The following is an 18,460-nucleotide window of genomic DNA, read 5'->3' as shown; positions in this document are numbered from 1 at the left end:
TCCGCGGACCAATTGTCTAGGGTGAATCAAAAATTTCAACGACGCACAATGTGTCTGTATCTACTTGCCATGTTCGTAACAGAGAGTGGCTGCGTTGCTGATCATATTCATAGTCCGGGCTGTGTTAATGGCGTGCATGCAGCAAGGATCAAGTATATAATATTTCTATGCAAGCGACAAACAGCATGGATTCTGCGTCTACCTCTCCTCTTACGATATCTCATGCCCACTCCAAATTTGTGCACTACACAGTTATCATCATCAGTCAGATTTTTATCCTGGCATTTGGATACGGATTCCTCGGTGCAGTTGCCTACTATGAGTACCTTGCTCCATCTGATCCAGTCTGCGAGTTGATGAGGAGCTATCCTGGAGAGGTAACGATGCTGGTCACATTGATAGCAACTGTCCTATCAGTCATCACTGCTACGTCCGTCTACCTTTTGTTCTTTTCGACTGATCGTTCAGTGAGATGTGATCTTTTCCACCAGTCTTTTCACGCTTTCGGTCAAAGAGGCACTAAGACATCGGATATGCCAGCCCATTTCTCTAATCCAACTGAGCGCTGGTATCGCTTTGGCACAGGGCTCTCATATTCTGAACCATCGACACATGATATTGACGGTCTTCACACTGTTTGTATTTGGGGTGCTGAAGCTCTTGACGGCCGGGTGCGTCTTCTCTGAAACCATTGTCGAGATCTTTCTTCTTATTTGAATGAGGTCACAGGTGGACAACCCTCTTGACACCGACCTACTTCATGTGGCCAGTACAGATGAATGGATCCGAAATCGACATAACTGGAAGCGCGTTTGCCACCTTGCTCCGAGAAGAATTCCTGGCAAGTGGTCTCAGTATGTATCTCTACTCCAGTTACCGAGTCGTTTGTAAAATGGGATAACCAAGTCCAGAACGATGCTTTCGAAGTTCTCGATATCGGTGGAATGCTCAGTGGAGTTGCTGCTGCAGGGTTTACCTTCGGACTTCCCGGGACATTCAATTTTAATGGTGCAAAATACAACATATCCACTCGTACGTCCAGTCTATCAGTTCACTCTAAACTATTTTACGATGCTGTGCAACCAGAGGGGGTCGTGCCTACCATTGAGGCATTTTCCGGCTCGGATGGAATTCCGGATGCTGATGGTACTCGTCTCGGGTTTTCCGGTGGAAATATCACGGTCAACACAGGAGTTGTACCCGGATCACACTCCAGCGTACCTATTCCCCAAGGTTTCAGCACGAATTATTCCATGTGGCAACAAGGGTTAACGGCGAATGTCAGCTGCCAGGCCATTGACTCGAGTCAAACGCAATACCTTTGGAACACGAATAACTCTTACATCATCTATACCAACCCAGCTGCTTCGAGCAACAACTCCATCACTGGCCTTCGCTTGTGGAATGTCAGTGCAATCTGCAGTGCCAGTAAGTTTGGATCTTGGATATATTTTCTCGAGTCCACTGATGGCTTCTAGATATCTCGACAGCGTACGAATATGTGACCATGGTGGATGCAAATGGAAATGGAAACTTATCAGGGAATGGCTTTCTTCCATCTGTTGTGTGCCTAGGACCGACGGATACGAACCAAACTTATACAAGCTTCAGTGAGTCCTTGAAATATGCACGTTTGGAATCATTGGTCGAATCTGTTTCTGTAGCCATTTTTACGCAAGGGTTTTACAAGTACGATTTCCTTAAAGCAAGCGTGTGCGAAGTGGTTCCCCTGTTGACCACAGTCCGCGCCGATTATTCCAACGACCAAATTTCTTCTGAGGTCATCTCATTCGCTCCCTTCCAGTCAGAGAATGTCGAGCTACTGTCATTTATCACTGGAGTTGCTAAATATCAGTCGATCAACTCTCAGGGACTTACGAGCAGCACGATTGGGGATACCTTGTATTCCATCTATTCCTCGACTACTACCGAACGCATCAATAACAATCTCAATGACACGCAGGTTTACCTTGAGCTCGTCAGTTTCTTGTCATACCATCTTGATCCACCTCTTATGACTTTCTTAGGAGGATTACTGGCGTGGTGTTGTTGAGTTTTCTGCCACGGTGAGGTCGCTGGCCCGTTCAATATAGTCTCAATTGACCTAGCGTTATTTTACAGTTTCTTCGCTCCGGGTTTATGGCTACAGGCAGCTTCCCCGATAATATCATCCCGAATAACATCTCTTCCCCAGTCAACGGGACGATGTTCATATCGACAATAGGCTGGACTCGCTGGACCAAGAACTCACCGACGTATCTGCTCGCTACAGTGCCGCTCACCATCATCACCATCCTCACTTTCGCCTGCGCATTGTACAGTCTTCTGGAGGCTTTGGAAGAGCATCACAAGCACACTCACAAGGCGCACTTCAACGTGTCAAACACAATTCATCTCGTTATGCTATGCGCTGCTGGAAGTCTCAAACTGGCAGATTTCGGCCATAGCAAAGGAATGAAGACAAATGAGGTTGTGAAGGTTCACCTGGAGGAACCCCGCCACTCCCCCCGGCTCTCAAATTCTGTGGGAGAAGGGAAACATGAAGGGGATGCATGATTTTCAGCCATACTACGTTACGATAGTGTCTGTTCTCGGTTGTATCTTCAAGGGTCTTGTTTGGCATTTGTAGGGCACGGTGTCGAATTATAGAGTAATAAATGTGATTGTTTTGGGTTTTAGGATGTGATATGGATGTGGACGAAGTCTTTAGCCACACTGAAGACTGCCATGTTGATCATGTTCGTGCATTCCGCATGAAGGCTCTCGGCTACACCATCAGTTCCGTAAAATATATTGTAGAGCTCTATATATGTGATGTTCTGCTTCGTGTTGCTGATCCGGGCCGGTTACTGACTTCCTCATCTCCGAGTCTAATCCCATTCTACGCGTTTATTTTTGTATGCACACCAGTCTTGTCCCGAGTCGAACGTTGACCTGCTTGTAACGCTACTAACGCACGTAGGTCAGAAGCACAGAACATAATTATACTTACCATAGAGGGAATTCATCTAGCTAGCCGTATGGCGCAATCGATATTCAACGTTGCAACGTTGCAACGTTCCATCAGTACTGAGTGCACTGATCCCTGGCCTGAACTTTCCGAGCCACGTCCGGCTATATTGATATATGCATTGTTACAATAACGTTCCTGCTCCACCCGAGGTTCAAGTTGATGTCCAGTACTGGATCCTTAATTTTATGCCTCGACTTGGAGGCCCTTTCACCGGTGGTATGATCAAAAAAATGCTCAACCCACGCAGTCAACGCTATTATGCCCTGATGGACGACTGCCTCTCTACAGTGCCCACTGCCTAGTGCACAGCTACTATCGAATACAGTGCTGTTTGGCCTTTTGTATGTGGTAATTCACTCTACTATGTAAATGTTGTTGATGTTATCATGACAGTGCCTCATTATTCAGGTCAGTGGGACTCGGAGGTAGAAGTCAGTCGACTCAGATCCGTGTCCAGATCTCAAAGTTGTTAAATTCTAGTGTTCCTGTACATGTATAGCTACTGGTGAGAGATGTCTAACCGGTGCATGTGAACAATAACCATGTGTGCATGTGATTTTTGGCCATATCACCTTATGCTAGTGTCTGTTCTTAGTCGTATATACTTATACCCAACTTCAACGGTCTTGTTTGACATTTGCAGGGCACGATGTCGAACTATAGAAATGTGATCATTTTGGATTTCGTATTATAAGAATGCATGCTCGATGAAAAGGGAGTGTGCACGTTCAACGTTGTGAACTGCGGTGAAACCTTGACAATGCCAGGTACTATTATAATAAAGAGCCCTCAAATCGGGTCGGCCCATCGTGTGATACTTGCCGAGGATAGATCCCACGTTCATTTATTCTCACTGTCAGCGTGCGGGGAAGCGCTTGTTGATGTACCACATACATACGACATACCAGTTCTGACAACTGCAGTCAACGATGTGCTCACACAGTCAAAACCAGAAGCACTACCCTGAACTCAACTATGGATCTGGGGCGAAATGGATCAAGGGTTTAACTCAAAACCGGCTGTCCACTTTCCTTGGGGGTCACTTCGAAAACGTCAACCTGTCTTCTGTCCTCTATACTCATCGCATCGATGGCTCGCATCATGTAGATCTCCAAGTTTGGAGCGCACCAGGTCTTACAAAGCCCTCGTTTCAAGAGGCAACGAAACAAGAATTCAAACCAGCAAAGAAGGGTGATTCATTTGGGCCATCTTGTAAGTCACTTTCATATTCAGCATTCTTCCTGATGCCAAACTTCTCTTTGCAGGGGTATGACAATACTATGCAATCGTATCTGCTTCTCACGTGCATACATTCGTTTGCAGACAAACCACTGGTGGAAGGTCACTCTCAAGATTCCCTCCTATTGGCAACAGTATGAGCGTGTACAATGTAAAGCAAGATTTTTGAACTAGTAAATGAATGCTCAAGTACCCTCAGTTGAGTTTGACCCTGGCTGCGAAGCTATGATATTCTCCACGGATGGTGTCCCGCTCCAAGGTACATTTTACAACCTTTTTGGTGATCCAAACTGAATACCGCTATCTAGGAATTACCGGCGGCTACGGCGGGGATCGCAGGGTTGAACATATCATTCCGCCTCAAGCTGTTCGTGACGGCCACTATGCTGTAGTTATCGAGTCCAGTTGCAACGGCATGTTTGGCGTCCCATGGAATGGCGACACCATCGCGCCCCCAGATGTAAACTTGTTATCTTTCCAGCGCGGCGCAGATACTCATTCCTGTGTAGATGAACAGGTATTTTCAGCTTGCATCCGCAGATTTAGTGGTTCCAAATCACGATGCTTGTATGTTGAAGTACATTCCACCGTATTTTTGGCTGAAACTTGCTGCAGGGCATCTGATGTGGGACTTCACCACTCTTCGCGAGATTGTGGACACCGTAGCTGGCAACACTGCCCTTCAAAACAAGGCACTCGTCACAGCCAATAAAATCATGAATGCATTTAAATCTGGAGATCCCGAGAACGTAAAACGCATGCGCGGAATTGCTGAGGATGTATTTGGAAAAGGTTGGCATGCAAAAGGTGACAAGATATACAACGAAGGCCCCAAAAAGGCTCAGATTGTCGGGATTTCATACTGCCATATCGTTAGTTATTATTTACGGTCGCAGCTCATGTCTAATATGCTGTGCTTCAACAGGATACAGCATGGTTGTGGCCTTATTCAGTCACTCAGCAGAAGACAGCGAGGTCCTGGTCTACCCAGATTGATTTGATGGAACGTTATCCAGAACATAGATTTGCCTGCTCTCAAGCCCAACAGTTCAAATGGCTTGAGGAGGTGCGCTTGACTGTCTCCTCTTAATTCATTTACTCATATCTCTTCATAGCAATATCCTCCACTTTTTCAACGTATCAAGAAGAAAGTGGCATCTGGCCAATTCCATCTCATCGGCGGTTCGTGGGTTGAGAACGATGGAAATATGCCTTCAGGTGAAGCCCTCGTCCGGCAATTCCTATACGGTCAAAACTACTTCGAATCACGTTTTGGAAAGCGGTGTGAGACTGCTTGGCTCCCGGACTCTTTTGGGCTCACTGCGGCCTATCCGCAGCTGATTAGGGATGCAGGCATGAAGTACTTCTTCACACAGAAGTTGAGTTGGTATGTGAATATATGAACCTTATTTGCCGTCATCTTATGGTTCGTGGCAGGAATAACATGTTGGTATAGTTTCGCGGTTGTTGTCTCAGTTTACTAATGATAAAAAAAGAAACGCGTTCCCGCATTCCACCTTCAATTGGGTTGGCATCGATGGCTCACAAGTCCTTTGTCACATGACACCCGTCGGTAATATCATGTCCAGTTGGCAGTCCTACCAATACTAATTCGTTCACCCATGCAGATACTTACACCGCACAAGCAACGGTCGGGGATGTCAACAAGGGGATTACAAATCATAAGGTTTGGGCGACACGATTAGCCACGGGCGTTCTTCACTTACTGTCATTTAGAACCTTGAGTCAGATGCTACTGCCCTTCTGGTCTTCGGAAACGGAGATGGAGGAGGAGGAGCATTGCCCAAGATGCTAGAGAACGTACGAGCATTAGTTTCGGTTCTTTGAGTCTAGCCTAACTGTACTTGACAGCTGCGTCGGATTCGCGCGACGAATAATGAACACAGAGAACTTCCATCTGTTAGTATGGGAAGTTCTGTCGAGGAGTTCTTCGAGGACATCGAAGAAAATTCTAAGGAGGGGAAAACGCTGCCAGTTTGGTCTGTCAAGCCTCCCGTTTTCATTATTTTTTCTGACATGCTATGGTGTGAAGGAAAGGGGAATTGTACCTTGAGGTAAGTGTGCTCAGGAACTGTGGTAGACTCCAGTTCTGAAATTCAGAAACAGTTCCACAGGGGGACCTATACCTCGCATGGTAAGCGGTTATCATCACCTGTCGCATTCACAATCAATATTGATATCATACTTATTAGGTTCCATCAAGAAAGGTAACAGGAAGTGCGAGATACTTTTGAGGGATGTGGAGGTTGGTTTTGCATGACCCACAGTTACTCATATACTAAACGATCCCAGCGCGTAGCTACCCTGGCTTCGATCCTCAAGCCCGGGGGACATTCGTATGTATATCCCAAGCGGGCTATTGATGAGTGCTGGGAGAAAGTGTTACTCAATCAGTGTAAGTGCTCTGTATCTATACTGTACTAATCAGCATATGTACTCATCTTTTTCGCAGTCCATGATGGTAAGCTTTTGAGGTTTTGGCACTTACATGATATCTAAAATGTACATTTCAGTCTTACCTGGATCTGCAATGTGAGTCGCAGTTTTCTATGCCTAGCTGGAGTTTAAGTTGGCTCTGTAGCGGCATGGTCTATGATGACGCAGAGAAGTTATACGCCGAAGTTCACGAAGTATGCACTGGTCTTCTCGAGGATGCATTCGGCGTTCTCCTCCCACGATCGTCACCCCTCCTGTCGAACTCGACATCGGAAACACTAGTTGCGTTCAACACCACGTCATTTGCGCGCCACGATGTTATCAAGGTCCCTCTGTCCAAAGATGCTGTTCGCATGAAAGCGCAAGTTATTCAAACATCCGCAGATGGCAAGCACGGATATGCTCTAATGCACTCGGTGGGAAACAAGGTCGTGTCACAACCCGTGGGGATGCCTTCGGTTTGTACGCCTGCATCTGGTGTGTCTTATATTTCCAGGTCCTCAGTATTGGTACTGAACGTCTGTGATAGTGTTTACCAATGGAACAGACCACTTCGTCCTTAGGAACGCCAACGTCCAGCTCACCATCTCAGAGGGACGAATCACCAGCCTGATTGACGTGAAGCTTGGGTTGGTTGCGTCCTTCTTCCTGGTCATAACCCACTAACTCTACTCTTGAGTCGTGAGCTTATTCCCAAAGGAAGCTCTGGTGGACTAGTCATTTTCGAAGATCGTCCTAATTACTGGGACGCTTGGGGTCCGTTCTTTCATTAAGTTGTTAGTCGCGGACTGAATGTGACTTTACCTTGGGTGTTGCAGATGTCGAAATCCACCACCTCGAAACTTCTACTCCGCTTGCATTTTCTCAAGTTCGGGTTATCGCTGAAGGGCCCCTTCGGGCCGCTGTTCAGACACAAGTTAAATATGGGAAAAGCACAATCGACGTCACGGTGCGTATCTAGTATTTGCCACGCCTCCATTCCTTCGATCACGCTGCCTTGCGAGTGTCTGGTGCTGATAGAATACATCACTTTTTACAGATCTCCCTCGATGTCATCACTGGTAAGAACGCTCCGCAGACCCAGAAACGAGTACTTATAGCGGAAGCGTAGCATCGATGAAAGGAGATTCCCGCTCCTATTTCAATTTCGATGCTGTGGTCGACTGGCGTGAGAGACACAAGTTCCTGAAGTGTGCGTACAATAACACCTCTTACTGCCCTGTTCTTATGCATGACTCCAGTTGAACTACCACTCGACATCAATAACACGTATGCGACTTATGAGTCACAGTTTGGGTTTGTTCAGCGGCCGACACACAAGAACACGACGCTGGATGCTGCCAAGTTTGAGGTCTGTGGACACAAGGTACACATACTTTTTCATCAGTTGGTTCTCCTTCAGGACTTAACCACTAGCTACCAGTTCGCAGATCTTAGCGAATATGGATATGGTGTCGCTTTCCTCTCAGAATCCAAATATGGCTTTGCATGTGAAGGCAACGTCCTTCGTATCTCCCTGCTCAGAGCGGCCACGGCCCCTGACTCAGAGCAGGACCAAGGTTTGACTCTGATGTTGAACTTGTCGCGGTTCATCGATTCTCATATGTTCTCTTAGGCAGGCACGAGTTCTCGTGGGCAGTCATGCCTCATGTAGGCTCCTTCCTCGAATCCGACGTTCCGATAGCTGCCTTTATCTATAATTCTCCTTTGCACTGTCAGTTGGGCTTCTTTGTTGTGTTTTCACTGATAAGTCTAATGATATCCTCAGTGAGAACTGTTCCTGGGCATCACGCGGGGCACGTCGTTCCACCTCTTCCGTTCTGGTTTGAGGGCACACCAAACATCTTTTTGGAGACCATCAAGAGAGGAGAAGACGATTTCAAGCCGAATACTTCCAGCACGACCGTCATCTTGCGCATGTACGAAGCGTTTGGTGGGCATGGATCTATCAAGCTAAACATCGGAAAACACGTACCTGTGAAGAGCGCGTATGTCACGAACATCCTGGAAGACACTAAAGGAGAACTCGGCCTGATGTCCACGACGGGATCGCATAGCACGCTCAAGCTCGAATTCAGAAGTTTCGAAGTGAAAACTGTAAAATTGGTGTTGGAAACCAAGTCTGACATCTCAGCCATCTCGCCTAAGACGTGAGCTCTGTTCTATATCAACCGAGTTTGGCGTGGCTAACATGGCAAGTACAGATCTGGGAAGAGAGATAGCTGGGTCACTGTCAGCAAGGAATTGTAATTTTATTCTTGAAATTGGATGAGCTGACGCGGACTATCCCTTGTATGTATTACATAAGTGATGTACAGTACCTGAAATAAAGTTTTGTAACAGTCAGATTAGGTATCGAAAAGTACTTGTTGTATTTGTGTTGTATCATGGACATCTCCCGCCCGTCGGGTTGGTCCGCATTATGACCAGCTGGCGGGAAATGCCAAAACTATTTGTTATGCCACATGTTGATTTCAAATACGCACACAGCAATTGTAATGTCATACGGCTGTTCCTACGTGTGAACGAAACGTTTGGTCTCCATGCTGCCCCTGTATGTATAGCTTGACGTCGGTTTAAAATTAATCGATTGTCATCCACGGCTGAGCACTGAAAGATGGCCACCCCCATCAGCACAATCCCAAAGGTGAGTACAGTTTGTTCAGCGCTCGTTGCATGATCTCAGTCAGCGGTGAAGATCAGAGATGCCCTTCGAGCGACATTCCGTAGCGGACTGACCCGTCCTATTGCGTGGCGTCAGCACCAACTATACCAGCTTGCGCGCATGGCGCAGAATGAACGGGAGCTCATCTGTGATGCCCTGAAGAAGGACCTCGGAAAACCAAAAACAGAGGTCCTCATGGCCGAAGTAGGCTCCATCATCGAAAGAGCTGTGAAGAGCGCAGAACAGCTTCCAGTGTGGGCCAAGACTGAATATCCTGAAGTAGCTGATTGGCAGAAGCCATGGAAGCCAACGTGAGTGATTGGATGATCAAATTTGGTGCATCGATGTGGCTGATGATTATACCATGTACCAGGCTCTACAAGGCTCCGAGGGGAACTGCGTTGATAATCTCGTGAGACGGAAGATACTGTCTCAATTCCACTTGCTGATATCGCGCTTAAACAGGCCATGGAACTACCCCATGATCCTCACTTTCCAACCTCTCCTCGGAGCGATCGCAGCAGGCTGCACTGCCGTACTAAAGCCCTCTGAGCTTGTCCCCACTTTCTCACAGCTCTTGGATGAAATTGTCCCAAAGTACTTCGACCCAAATGTGTACCGTGTCGTCAATGGTGCTGTGCCTGAAACCTCAAAGCTTCTGGAGCTTCAATGGGACCACATTTTTTATACGGGGAATGGCAGGGTTGCTAGGATCATCGCCAGTGCTGCGGCTAAGCACCTGACGCCACTGACATTGGAATTAGGTGGAAAGAGTCCTGTGATTATCGACTCGGCATACGATATCGATCTTGCCGCAAAGAGGATCTTGTGGGGCAAGTGCAATAATGCAGGACAGGCAAGTTTATGTTGACCGATTTAGGGCTACTCCCGATGTGGTATACTGAACGGGAGTTCTGGCAGATCTGCGTGGCACCTGACTATGTCCTAGTACAGCGGGACAAGCAAGATGAGCTGATCAAGGCATTCCAAAAGCATTATACTTCATTCTTTCCCAACGGTGCGCTAGATTCGCCATTGTTTGGAAGTATCGTGTCGGATTTGCATCATAAACGCCTTACTTCACTTCTTTCCCGCACGAAGGGCGAAGTCGTTCTCAAGGGTCGCTCTGACGCTGCGAGGAGGAGACTCGAGCCCACCATTGTGAAGAATGTTGCGGAAGGCGATTCTTTGCTGGAAGAGTGGGTATTTCCTTGTATTGGAAATGTGATTCTGACTGCATGGTATTTATAGAGAACTCTTTGGTCCGGTGTTACCTATCGTACCCGTGGATTCTCTCAAACAGGCAGTCGACTTTGTTAATGCACGGTAAGCCTCGTCCTATGATTCAACTCGTTAGCTGACTTACCTCACGAAGATCTCATCCACTAGTTTTGTACGTTTTTAGTGACAACGAGAGCGTAAAGCAACAGGGTATGTTTTGCTTGGCTGATGACGGTCGGTTGATGCTAAAAACTGCGATCAAATTTTCTTTGACAGTTGTCTCGGAAACGCAGAGCGGCGGCATTGTTTTCAACGATACCTTCCAACAGCTCGCAGGTACGTGATTGGCAGGTATTGACGTCATGCTTGGATTGGCGCTCATCTACTTTTGCCGGTCAGTGCATGAACTACCATTTGCGGGAGTGGGCGAGTCAGGCTGTGAGATTTCCACTCCACCTGAGAATGCAAAGAATGCCACTGACACTTGAACCCCGTGGTAGACGGATACCAGGTTATGAAGCATACGTATGATACGTTCACACAGCTTCGTAGCTCTATTGATATGCCGAGAGAGTGAGTTCTGCTTCTCGTTACTTTTTGAAGGCTGATCTGAATTTGGGCAGGGCTGAGCCATACCTGGCGATTCGGTATCCGCCTCATTCGGAAGAGGCAGTGCAAGCGCTCACTGCTGCGGTACATACCCTCATTCCATCAAGCCGCCTGTGAGAAGCCATCATGCACTATCTGTGATTCAAATACTGTTGCATATGTAAGGTGTTAGGATCCGACCCATGGATTGCTGTCCTAGAGTGTACATATTGTTATCATAATACCTGCACAGGACATGGGCCATCAGCCTCTGAAGAAGAAACCTTCATTACTGTAGCATGGTCTGCATCGATTCGGAAGGTTCCGTTGATACATTTGCGATGCCATGTGTCTTGTTCATGAAACTGGGTATCCCGGCCACTTCTAGCCTTGCTGGGCGGCTGCAGGAGTCAAGGTTCCGGAACTTCCGCAATATCAGTCGCGACGTGAAACTTGCTGCTATCAACCTCTACGAGCGTTAGCTTTTGTCTCTTGAACGGATTCTGGCTTGTGTGGGCTTCTCTAAAAGAACTTTCTGGTGCATTTGGGATGGTGAAGCCAGTGAAGACTCTAACTTTAAAAGAGTTACCGCTGAGCCGCCCCAGAGTTTTATCTGGAGAGAAAACTGTGAAAAACTCCGCGAACTGGCCCAAATTTCAAATTTAATAATATTCTCCATCTTTATTTTCCTTCTACCTCGTTCCATAGATTTCTGTACCTACAGTATTTAAACTCGCGTAGAACTACTGTTAGGGTAGTTGATCCTTTCCCCGAAGCAACAAGCTTAGTTCTAACAGTTCTCTCTGCTGGACTCTAAGTCGGTTTATAAGTCAACTTCTCGTGTGAACGTCTTTATAGATTCTAGACATCACAGTGACGGCACTGTAACAAATTCCTAGGTACAAATCATGTTCAAACCCAAATTTACAGTGCTTGTCCTGTGTTCAAACTACTATGCATCTTGCACGTCAGTCCTGTATTGTTCTATTACTACCTCTAATACGTTCATCTATGTTGGGTTTCAAAATTCAGATGCAGTGTCAAGTGTTGTCTCACTGCGTCAAGCCTCAACCTCACCCTGTCAAGTTGAATCTACTCTCTATACTCTGCACCACCACTTCAAGCCACTCAAGCCCCAACCATGGCATTGATATTGTCAGAAGCCTCCTTTAGGCTGGGTCAAGCACCACTCACACCACGACAAGTTCTCCCAAACATCTTCGCAGTCTCTGTACTAATATCAACATTCACACTTCTATGCCGCGTCAAGGCCTACTATCAGTGCCGCGTCAAACCTCGTCAATGCCGCGTCACTGCCTCGTCAAACCTCGTCACTGCCTCGTCAAACCTCGTCACTGCCTCATCAACCCTCGTCACTCCCGCGTCAAACCTCGTTACTCCCGCGTCAATTTCACATGGCCCGTAGTATTGTAACTATCTTCTGAGTATCACGGACAGCCATCTCCCACGTCTAGGTCCGCATTGTGACCAGCTTGCAAAACAAAACTATTTGTTATGCCACATGGGCGGCACCGATTGGTTTCAGATACGCACCAGCAATAGTAAGGCCATACAGTTGTTCAAACGTTCACGTTTATCCTACGTGTGAACTAACGTTTGGTCTCCGTGCTGCCCCTGTATAGCTTGATGTCGGTTTAAAATCAGTCGATTGTCATCCATGGCTGAGAACTGAAAAATGACCACCCCCATCAGCACGATCCCACAGGTGAGTACATTTTGTTCAGCGCTCGTTGCATGATCTCAGTCAGCGGTGAAGATCAGAGATGCCCTTCGAGCGACATTCCACAGCGGATTGACCCGTCCCATTGCGTGGCGTCAGCACCAGTTATACCAGCTTGCGCGCATGGCGCAGAATGAACGGGAGCTCATATGTGATGCCCTGAAGAAGGACCTCGGAAAACCAAGAACAGAGGCCCTCGTGGCGGAAGTAGCCTGCATCATCGATATGGCTATGAAGAGCGCAGAGCAGCTACCAGTGTGGGCTAAGACTGAACATCCTGAAGTGGCTGATTGGCAGAAGCCATGGAACCCAGCGTGAGTGATCGGATGATCAAATTTGATGTATCGATGTGACTGATGACTATACCGTGTACCAGGGTCTACAAGGCTCCGAGGGGAACTGCATTGATAATCTCGTGAGACGGAAGATACTGTCTCAATTCCACTTGCTGACCTCGCGCTTAAACAGGCCATGGAACTACCCTATGGTCCTCACTTTCCAACCTCTCATCGGTGCAATCTCAGCAGGCTGCACTGCCATACTAAAGCCCTCTGAGTTTGTCCCCAACTTCTCACAGCTCTTGGATGAAATTATGCCAAAGTACTTCGACCCAAATGTGTACCATGTGGTCAATGATGCCACTGTGCCGGACATTTCGACGCTTCTGGAGCTTCAATGGGACTACATTTTGTATACGGGGAATGACAGGATTGCTAGGATCGTCGCCACTGCTGCGGCTAAGCACCTGACGCCAATGACATTGGATTTAGGTGGAAAGAGTCCTGCGATTATCGACTCAGCATATGATATCGATCTTGCCGCAAAGAGGATCTTGTGGGGCAAGTGCAAGAATGCAGGACAGGCGAGTCTATGTTGACCGATTTAGGGCTACTCCCGATGCGGTATACTGAACGGGAATTCTGGCAGACCTGCATAGCAGCTGACTATGTCCTAGTACAGCGGGACAAGCAAGATGAGCTGATCAAGGCATTTCAAAAGCATTATACTTCATTCTTCCCCGACGGTGCGCTAGATTCGCCATTTTTTGGAAGTATCGGATCGGATTTGCACTTTAAACGCATTACTTCGCTTCTTTCTCGCACGAAGGGCGAAGTCGTTCTCAAGGGTCGCTCTGACGCTGCGAGGAGGAGACTTGAGCCCACCATTGTGAAGGATGTTGCGGAAGGCGATTCTTTGCTGGAAGAGTGGGTATTTCCTTGTATTTGAAATGCGGTTCTGAGCGCATGGTATTTATAGAGAACTCTTTGGTCCGGTATTATCTGTCGTACCCGTGGATTCTCTCAAACAGGCAATCGACTTAGTTAATGCACGGTAAGCTCTCGTCCTATGATTCAACTCGTTAGCTGACTTACCTCACGAAGACCTCATCCAGTAGTTTTGTACGTTTTTAGTGACAACGAGAACGTAAAGCAACAGGGTATGTTTTGCTTGGCTGATGACGGTCGGTTGATGCTAAAAACTGCGATCAAATTTTCTTTGACAGTTGTCTCGGAAACGCAGAGCGGCGGTATTGTTTTCAACGACACCTTCCAACAGCTCTCAGGTACGTGATTGGCAGGTATTGACGTCATGCTTGGATTGGCGCTCATCTACTTTTGCCGGTCAGTGCATGCACTACCATTTGGGGGAGTGGGCGAGTCAGGCTGTGAGATTTCCACTCCACCTGAGAATGCAGAGAATGCCACTGACACTTGAACCCCGTGGTAGACGGATGCCAGGGTTTGAAACATACGTATGATACGTTCACGCAGCTTCGTGGCTCTATTGACATGCCGAGAGAGTGAGTTTTGCTTCTAGTTACTTTTTGAAGGTTGATCTGAATTTGGGCAGGGCTGAGCCATTCCTGGCGATTCGGTATCCGCCTCATTCGGAAGAGGCGGTGCGAGCGCTTACTACTTCGTTACATACCCCCATTCCATCAAGCCGCCTGTGAGAAGATATCAACGGCCATCATGTACTATCTGTGATTCAAATATCGTTGTACTTATATGTAAGGTGTTAGGATCCGAACCATGGATTACCGTCCTAGGTTGTACATGTTGTTATCATACAGGTGATGGGCCGCCATCAGCCTTTGAAGAAGAAACCTTGATTGCTGTGGGCATCGATTCGGAAGATTCCGTTGATACATTTGCGATTCCATGCGTCTTGTTCATATCCCCGGCCACTTCTAGCCTTAGCTGGGCGGCCGCAAAAAACTCCGCGAACTGGCCTAAATTTCAAATGTCCGTGTAAGCCTATGAGTGATTGTCCCGGTCATCTATAACATCCCCACAACACGTTACTCGGTCTCGCATCCCATCAGAAGTTCATGTAAGGTCCGGTCTGGACCATGATTAATGTATTTTTCAATTTCGTTGAGTTACGTTGTATTCTGATCGTGAGACTGGCCTATCAAATGACTTCAACGTTTCCTTCAATCGTTTGCAGTCGTTGGGGTCCTACTACTATCGGAACAACCATGCATAATTGGCAAATCATACAGCAGTCACATGCCGGATAAAAATACAGCAGAAAGTGGGGTGGGCTTTCGCTCCGCCTCGGATATGTTGGACAAACTAACGGCATGGCGCTTGTATAGCTTTGCTCTTTTGGGCTAAGCGCAACGCTATATAATCCCAAGGTTGTATAAGCCGATAGGAGTAAGGCTACCTTCCGCCCTCTTTCCGTACCACGCGCCTACGACTAACATGTCGACCTCCTCGCCTTTGAACGAAAAATCTGATCCGACAGAGCGTCCGGAACATGTTCATCACAGTACATCACATATGGATGCGGAGACAAGAGCTATCGCGTGCGTATGACATCTGTCCTGTGTCAAGTGCCTAAGCTGACCCTTTTCTGCCAGTAACGCCGATGCAAAATTATCAAACCCCTTGCGCGGTATACCTCATGATCGTCTAATGGCAGATATCGAAATTTTTGCGCAGGAGAGAGGATTGACCCATCTGTTGCCTGAGCTGAAGAAAGGGGCGCTTGTTGCACAGGATCCCACTTGTATGTCGCCATGAGATATGTTTTCCCCCAGCTGACTCGAGTTCCTTGATGTGCAGGTTATAATCGTCTGGACATGTTCTCAGAAGACGACAAACGAATTTTAACAGAAGAGGTTACACACAAGTGGCGACAAACACCCATGCTGTATTACGTCGGTGTCACCCTGTTTTTGATTATTTGTCATGACTCATTATTAAAATAGATGGTCGTGATGTCATCACTTGCAGCGGCTGTCCAGGGAATGGATGAGGCTGTTATCAATGGCGCTCAAATCATTTATCCCGCGCAGTTTGGTATCGGCAGTGGCAGCAGTACGTACTTTAAAGCTCGTACATCATTCCAATAATCATCATCTGTGTCAAGAACGCGATTCATGGTTAATCGGTCTCGTCAACTCTGCACCCTACTTGTATGCACATTGATTTGTTAGTATTGCGGGATATCGTTTCTCATCACTCCACAGATGCTGTGCCACCATTTCTTGTTGGATGACACACCCGCTCAACCATTATCTTGGGCGTAAAAAGACCATTTTCCTCACTTGCATGATCTCGTTTTTGACATGTATTTGGTCCGGATTGACAAATACCTGGTGGCACCTATTCATTGCACGCTTCTTCCTCGGTTTTGGTATCGGTCCCAAATCTGCCACCGTCCCAGTGTATACCGCCGAATGTTCACCCGCACCGATACGTGGCGCTCTCGTCATGATGTGGCAGATGTGGACCGCTTTCGGCATTGCTCTAGGAGACCTCATCGACTTGGCATTCTATTTCATTCCGGACACTCCCGGTGTGACTGGTCTGAACTGGCGTCTCATGCTAGCATCTGCTGGTATCCCCGGTCTTATCGTCTGTATGCAAGTCATGTTTGCACCCGAGTCGCCTCGTTGGTTGATCTCCAAGGGTCGCTACGAGGATGCTTTCAATGAACTTTGTCGGCTTCGTTTCTCTCGCGTTCAGGCTGCTCGTGATTTATACTACATTCACGTGTTGCTTGAGGCAGAAAACGAGATGAAGAAGGGTCGCAACCGCATTGTTGAAATGTTCACGATTCCGCGTAACAGGAATGCCGCCCTTGCTAGCTGGGTCGTCATGTTCGGCCAGCAGTTTTGCGGTGTCAATGTCATCGGTATGATATTTGGGTTCATGATTTGGAAATGATTGTTAACTCGATGGCAGCTTACTACTCATCCGACGTCTTCGTACAGTCTGGTTTCACGCAGGTTTCTGCACTGGCTTCCTCCCTTGGATTCGGCACACTTAACTGGTTGTTCGCCATCCCTGCTTTTTTCACTGTGAGTGGTCCCTGCCATGGTTAGGGTTTCCGTAAATATTAAAATTGGAACACTAGATCGACACTTACGGGCGGAGGAATTTACTTTTGTTCACATTTCCTTGCATGGCCATCTGTCTTTTAATCACAGGCTTCTCCTTCTGGAGTACTTCGGAGACAGGGCGTGTAACTGGTGTTAGTATCGGAATATGTACGTCATCCCTTTGGTACTCGATACTGCTATTGATATATGCTCCTTCAGACCTCTTCGCGATCTTCTATTCTCCAGGAGAAGGTCCAGTGCCGTTCACGTACTCCGCAGAGGCATTCCCTCTCTATATCCGTGATATCGGCATGTCCTTTGCTACTGCGACCACTTGGTTCTGGAACTTCATTCTGTCAATCACTTGGCCTTCGCTCGTCTTGGCCTTCAAACCACAAGGTGCCTTCGGCTGGTACGCAGCATGGTGCTGTATTCTCTGGGTACTCATCTTGTTATTCGTGCGCGAGACGAAAGGCAGGACCCTGGAGGAGCTCGACCAAGTTTTCGCTGTCCCCCTTAGCACCCACGCTGCATATGGTCTGCGCCAGATACCCTACGGCATCAAGAAGTTTGTGTTGTTCCAGAACCCTACTCCTGAGCAGCTTTATGAGTTTGAGAGCGAGAGCGAGGTGTCGAGCACCAGGGGCGACGAGAATGCGAAGAGGGAGGTGAAGGATGATGTGGAGAAGACAAGATGAGTTGAGCCATGTGATATGACTGACGCTTCACTTGATGCATGTAAGGTGGATAGATTTATTCACATGCTATCTAATTTGTTACCGATATCACTTACACATGTATGATATTGCCCATCTGATATTTTATGTAATACAAGCTCAGCGCTCAGTTGTTAAGTCGCAAATTGATCCCTAGGCATGAGACTCGAACTCTATGTTCTGTCGTGGAAGTCACAAAGAACACGGAGAAAAGATACTACGGATATTGTGATCTCAGCGGAGATTGCAACAACGTCAGCGTGGATCATACACATCATGGCCACATGTAACTGCCCAACTTTGTCCTGCATGGTTTCGGTACTACGTAGTCTGATAAGTGGGATCTGTCTACTGGCCCATCCGTTGCTCGTAAGCTGCGCTCTATGGAAAGACATTGATCTAACTGCGAGATACTGATCTGAGATCAGGGTCATGCTCAACTGTACAGGGCTTCCTGGTAACAATGATATCGGCTATACACATG

At 47.4% G+C, this 18,460-nt stretch overlaps 7 protein-coding genes across 7 annotated transcripts; all 7 read left to right on the top strand.

Annotated features, from left to right (window-relative positions):
- Window positions 1-185: 185 nt before the first annotated feature.
- HD556DRAFT_1223636 (uncharacterized protein) lies at window positions 186-2,556 on the top strand (the record flags this gene model as incomplete). Its single annotated transcript, XM_041296901.1, has 9 exons — window positions 186-430; window positions 492-671; window positions 730-883; window positions 912-1,032; window positions 1,087-1,422; window positions 1,479-1,610; window positions 1,665-1,978; window positions 2,028-2,066; window positions 2,122-2,556. 9 exons carry the CDS (start codon window positions 186-188, stop codon window positions 2,554-2,556), a joined length of 1,956 nt encoding a protein of 651 aa, XP_041168128.1.
- A 1,283-nt stretch (window positions 2,557-3,839) lies between these two features.
- On the top strand, window positions 3,840-9,076 carry HD556DRAFT_1320671 (glycoside hydrolase family 38 protein). The gene is made up of 30 exons (XM_041301318.1): window positions 3,840-4,226; window positions 4,336-4,403; window positions 4,452-4,511; window positions 4,561-4,712; window positions 4,762-4,819; window positions 4,868-5,124; window positions 5,178-5,318; window positions 5,368-5,639; window positions 5,690-5,698; window positions 5,749-5,825; window positions 5,881-5,939; window positions 5,990-6,073; window positions 6,125-6,252; window positions 6,306-6,327; window positions 6,380-6,407; window positions 6,466-6,518; window positions 6,566-6,668; window positions 6,726-6,734; window positions 6,787-6,805; window positions 6,855-7,186; window positions 7,239-7,338; window positions 7,389-7,465; window positions 7,528-7,658; window positions 7,749-7,770; window positions 7,821-7,901; window positions 7,951-8,075; window positions 8,133-8,268; window positions 8,325-8,423; window positions 8,478-8,859; window positions 8,914-9,076. Exons 1-30 carry the CDS (start codon window positions 3,943-3,945, stop codon window positions 8,957-8,959), a joined length of 3,414 nt encoding a protein of 1,137 aa, XP_041168127.1. The 5' UTR covers window positions 3,840-3,942; the 3' UTR covers window positions 8,960-9,076.
- A 45-nt stretch (window positions 9,077-9,121) lies between these two features.
- HD556DRAFT_1320658 (aldehyde dehydrogenase) lies at window positions 9,122-11,794 on the top strand. The gene is made up of 12 exons (XM_041301317.1): window positions 9,122-9,177; window positions 9,274-9,356; window positions 9,408-9,685; window positions 9,748-9,786; window positions 9,840-10,230; window positions 10,296-10,573; window positions 10,626-10,700; window positions 10,750-10,805; window positions 10,872-10,931; window positions 10,995-11,033; window positions 11,096-11,168; window positions 11,219-11,794. The coding sequence occupies exons 2-12, from the start codon at window positions 9,327-9,329 to the stop codon at window positions 11,319-11,321; spliced, it is 1,422 nt and encodes a 473-aa protein (XP_041168126.1). The 5' UTR covers window positions 9,122-9,177; window positions 9,274-9,326; the 3' UTR covers window positions 11,322-11,794.
- Window positions 11,795-12,101: 307 nt separating this feature from the next.
- On the top strand, window positions 12,102-12,609 carry HD556DRAFT_1320650 (uncharacterized protein; the record flags this gene model as incomplete). Its single annotated transcript, XM_041301316.1, is given in 3 exon segments — window positions 12,102-12,196; window positions 12,216-12,268; window positions 12,308-12,609. 3 exon segments carry the CDS (start codon window positions 12,138-12,140, stop codon window positions 12,607-12,609), a joined length of 414 nt encoding a protein of 137 aa, XP_041168125.1. The 5' UTR covers window positions 12,102-12,137.
- Window positions 12,492-15,044, top strand: HD556DRAFT_1320644 (aldehyde dehydrogenase). Its single transcript, XM_041301315.1, is given in 14 exon segments — window positions 12,492-12,745; window positions 12,827-12,909; window positions 12,961-13,238; window positions 13,301-13,339; window positions 13,393-13,786; window positions 13,852-14,129; window positions 14,182-14,256; window positions 14,272-14,273; window positions 14,309-14,362; window positions 14,429-14,488; window positions 14,552-14,590; window positions 14,653-14,725; window positions 14,776-14,881; window positions 14,892-15,044. 12 exon segments carry the CDS (start codon window positions 12,880-12,882, stop codon window positions 14,876-14,878), a joined length of 1,425 nt encoding a protein of 474 aa, XP_041168124.1. The 5' UTR covers window positions 12,492-12,745; window positions 12,827-12,879; the 3' UTR covers window positions 14,879-14,881; window positions 14,892-15,044.
- A 591-nt stretch (window positions 15,045-15,635) lies between these two features.
- On the top strand, window positions 15,636-17,958 carry HD556DRAFT_1223472 (uncharacterized protein; the record flags this gene model as incomplete). Its single annotated transcript, XM_041296887.1, has 9 exons — window positions 15,636-15,739; window positions 15,794-15,942; window positions 15,999-16,093; window positions 16,145-16,253; window positions 16,306-16,351; window positions 16,406-17,073; window positions 17,124-17,239; window positions 17,296-17,428; window positions 17,480-17,958. The coding sequence occupies 9 exons, from the start codon at window positions 15,636-15,638 to the stop codon at window positions 17,956-17,958; spliced, it is 1,899 nt and encodes a 632-aa protein (XP_041168123.1).
- A 75-nt stretch (window positions 17,959-18,033) lies between these two features.
- Window positions 18,034-18,459, top strand: HD556DRAFT_54859 (uncharacterized protein). The gene has a single exon (XM_041310921.1). It carries the CDS (start codon window positions 18,136-18,138, stop codon window positions 18,391-18,393), a length of 258 nt encoding a protein of 85 aa, XP_041168122.1. The 5' UTR covers window positions 18,034-18,135; the 3' UTR covers window positions 18,394-18,459.
- Window position 18,460: the final 1 nt, after the last annotated feature.

This window comes from Suillus plorans (genome assembly GCF_016647745.1).
Source record: "Suillus plorans strain S12 chromosome Unknown HD556scaffold_1, whole genome shotgun sequence".
Lineage (NCBI taxonomy): Eukaryota > Fungi > Basidiomycota > Agaricomycetes > Boletales > Suillaceae > Suillus > Suillus plorans.
Note: the sequence above shows the minus strand (reverse complement) of the source record. Positions and strands in the feature narration are given on the sequence as shown.

Coding starts and splice junctions, on each gene's coding strand:
- HD556DRAFT_1320644 (XM_041301315.1), top strand. CDS start 12,880: ATGACCACCCCCATCAGCACGATCCCACAG. Junction 13,239..13,300: donor CAGAAGCCATGGAACCCAGC/GTGAGTGATCGG, acceptor ACCGTGTACCAG/GGTCTACAAGGCTCCGAGGG. Junction 14,489..14,551: donor CACCTTCCAACAGCTCTCAG/GTACGTGATTGG, acceptor TTTGCCGGTCAG/TGCATGCACTACCATTTGGG.
- HD556DRAFT_1320671 (XM_041301318.1), top strand. CDS start 3,943: ATGTGCTCACACAGTCAAAACCAGAAGCACTACCCTGAACTCAACTAT. Junction 5,319..5,367: donor AGTTCAAATGGCTTGAGGAG/GTGCGCTTGACT, acceptor ATCTCTTCATAG/CAATATCCTCCACTTTTTCA. Junction 6,253..6,305: donor GGGAAAACGCTGCCAGTTTG/GTCTGTCAAGCC, acceptor TATGGTGTGAAG/GAAAGGGGAATTGTACCTTG.
- HD556DRAFT_1320658 (XM_041301317.1), top strand. CDS start 9,327: ATGGCCACCCCCATCAGCACAATCCCAAAG. Junction 9,357..9,407: donor CCATCAGCACAATCCCAAAG/GTGAGTACAGTT, acceptor TCAGCGGTGAAG/ATCAGAGATGCCCTTCGAGC. Junction 11,034..11,095: donor GGGAGTGGGCGAGTCAGGCT/GTGAGATTTCCA, acceptor ACCCCGTGGTAG/ACGGATACCAGGTTATGAAG.
- HD556DRAFT_54859 (XM_041310921.1), top strand. CDS start 18,136: ATGAGACTCGAACTCTATGTTCTGTCGTGGAAGTCACAAAGAACACGG.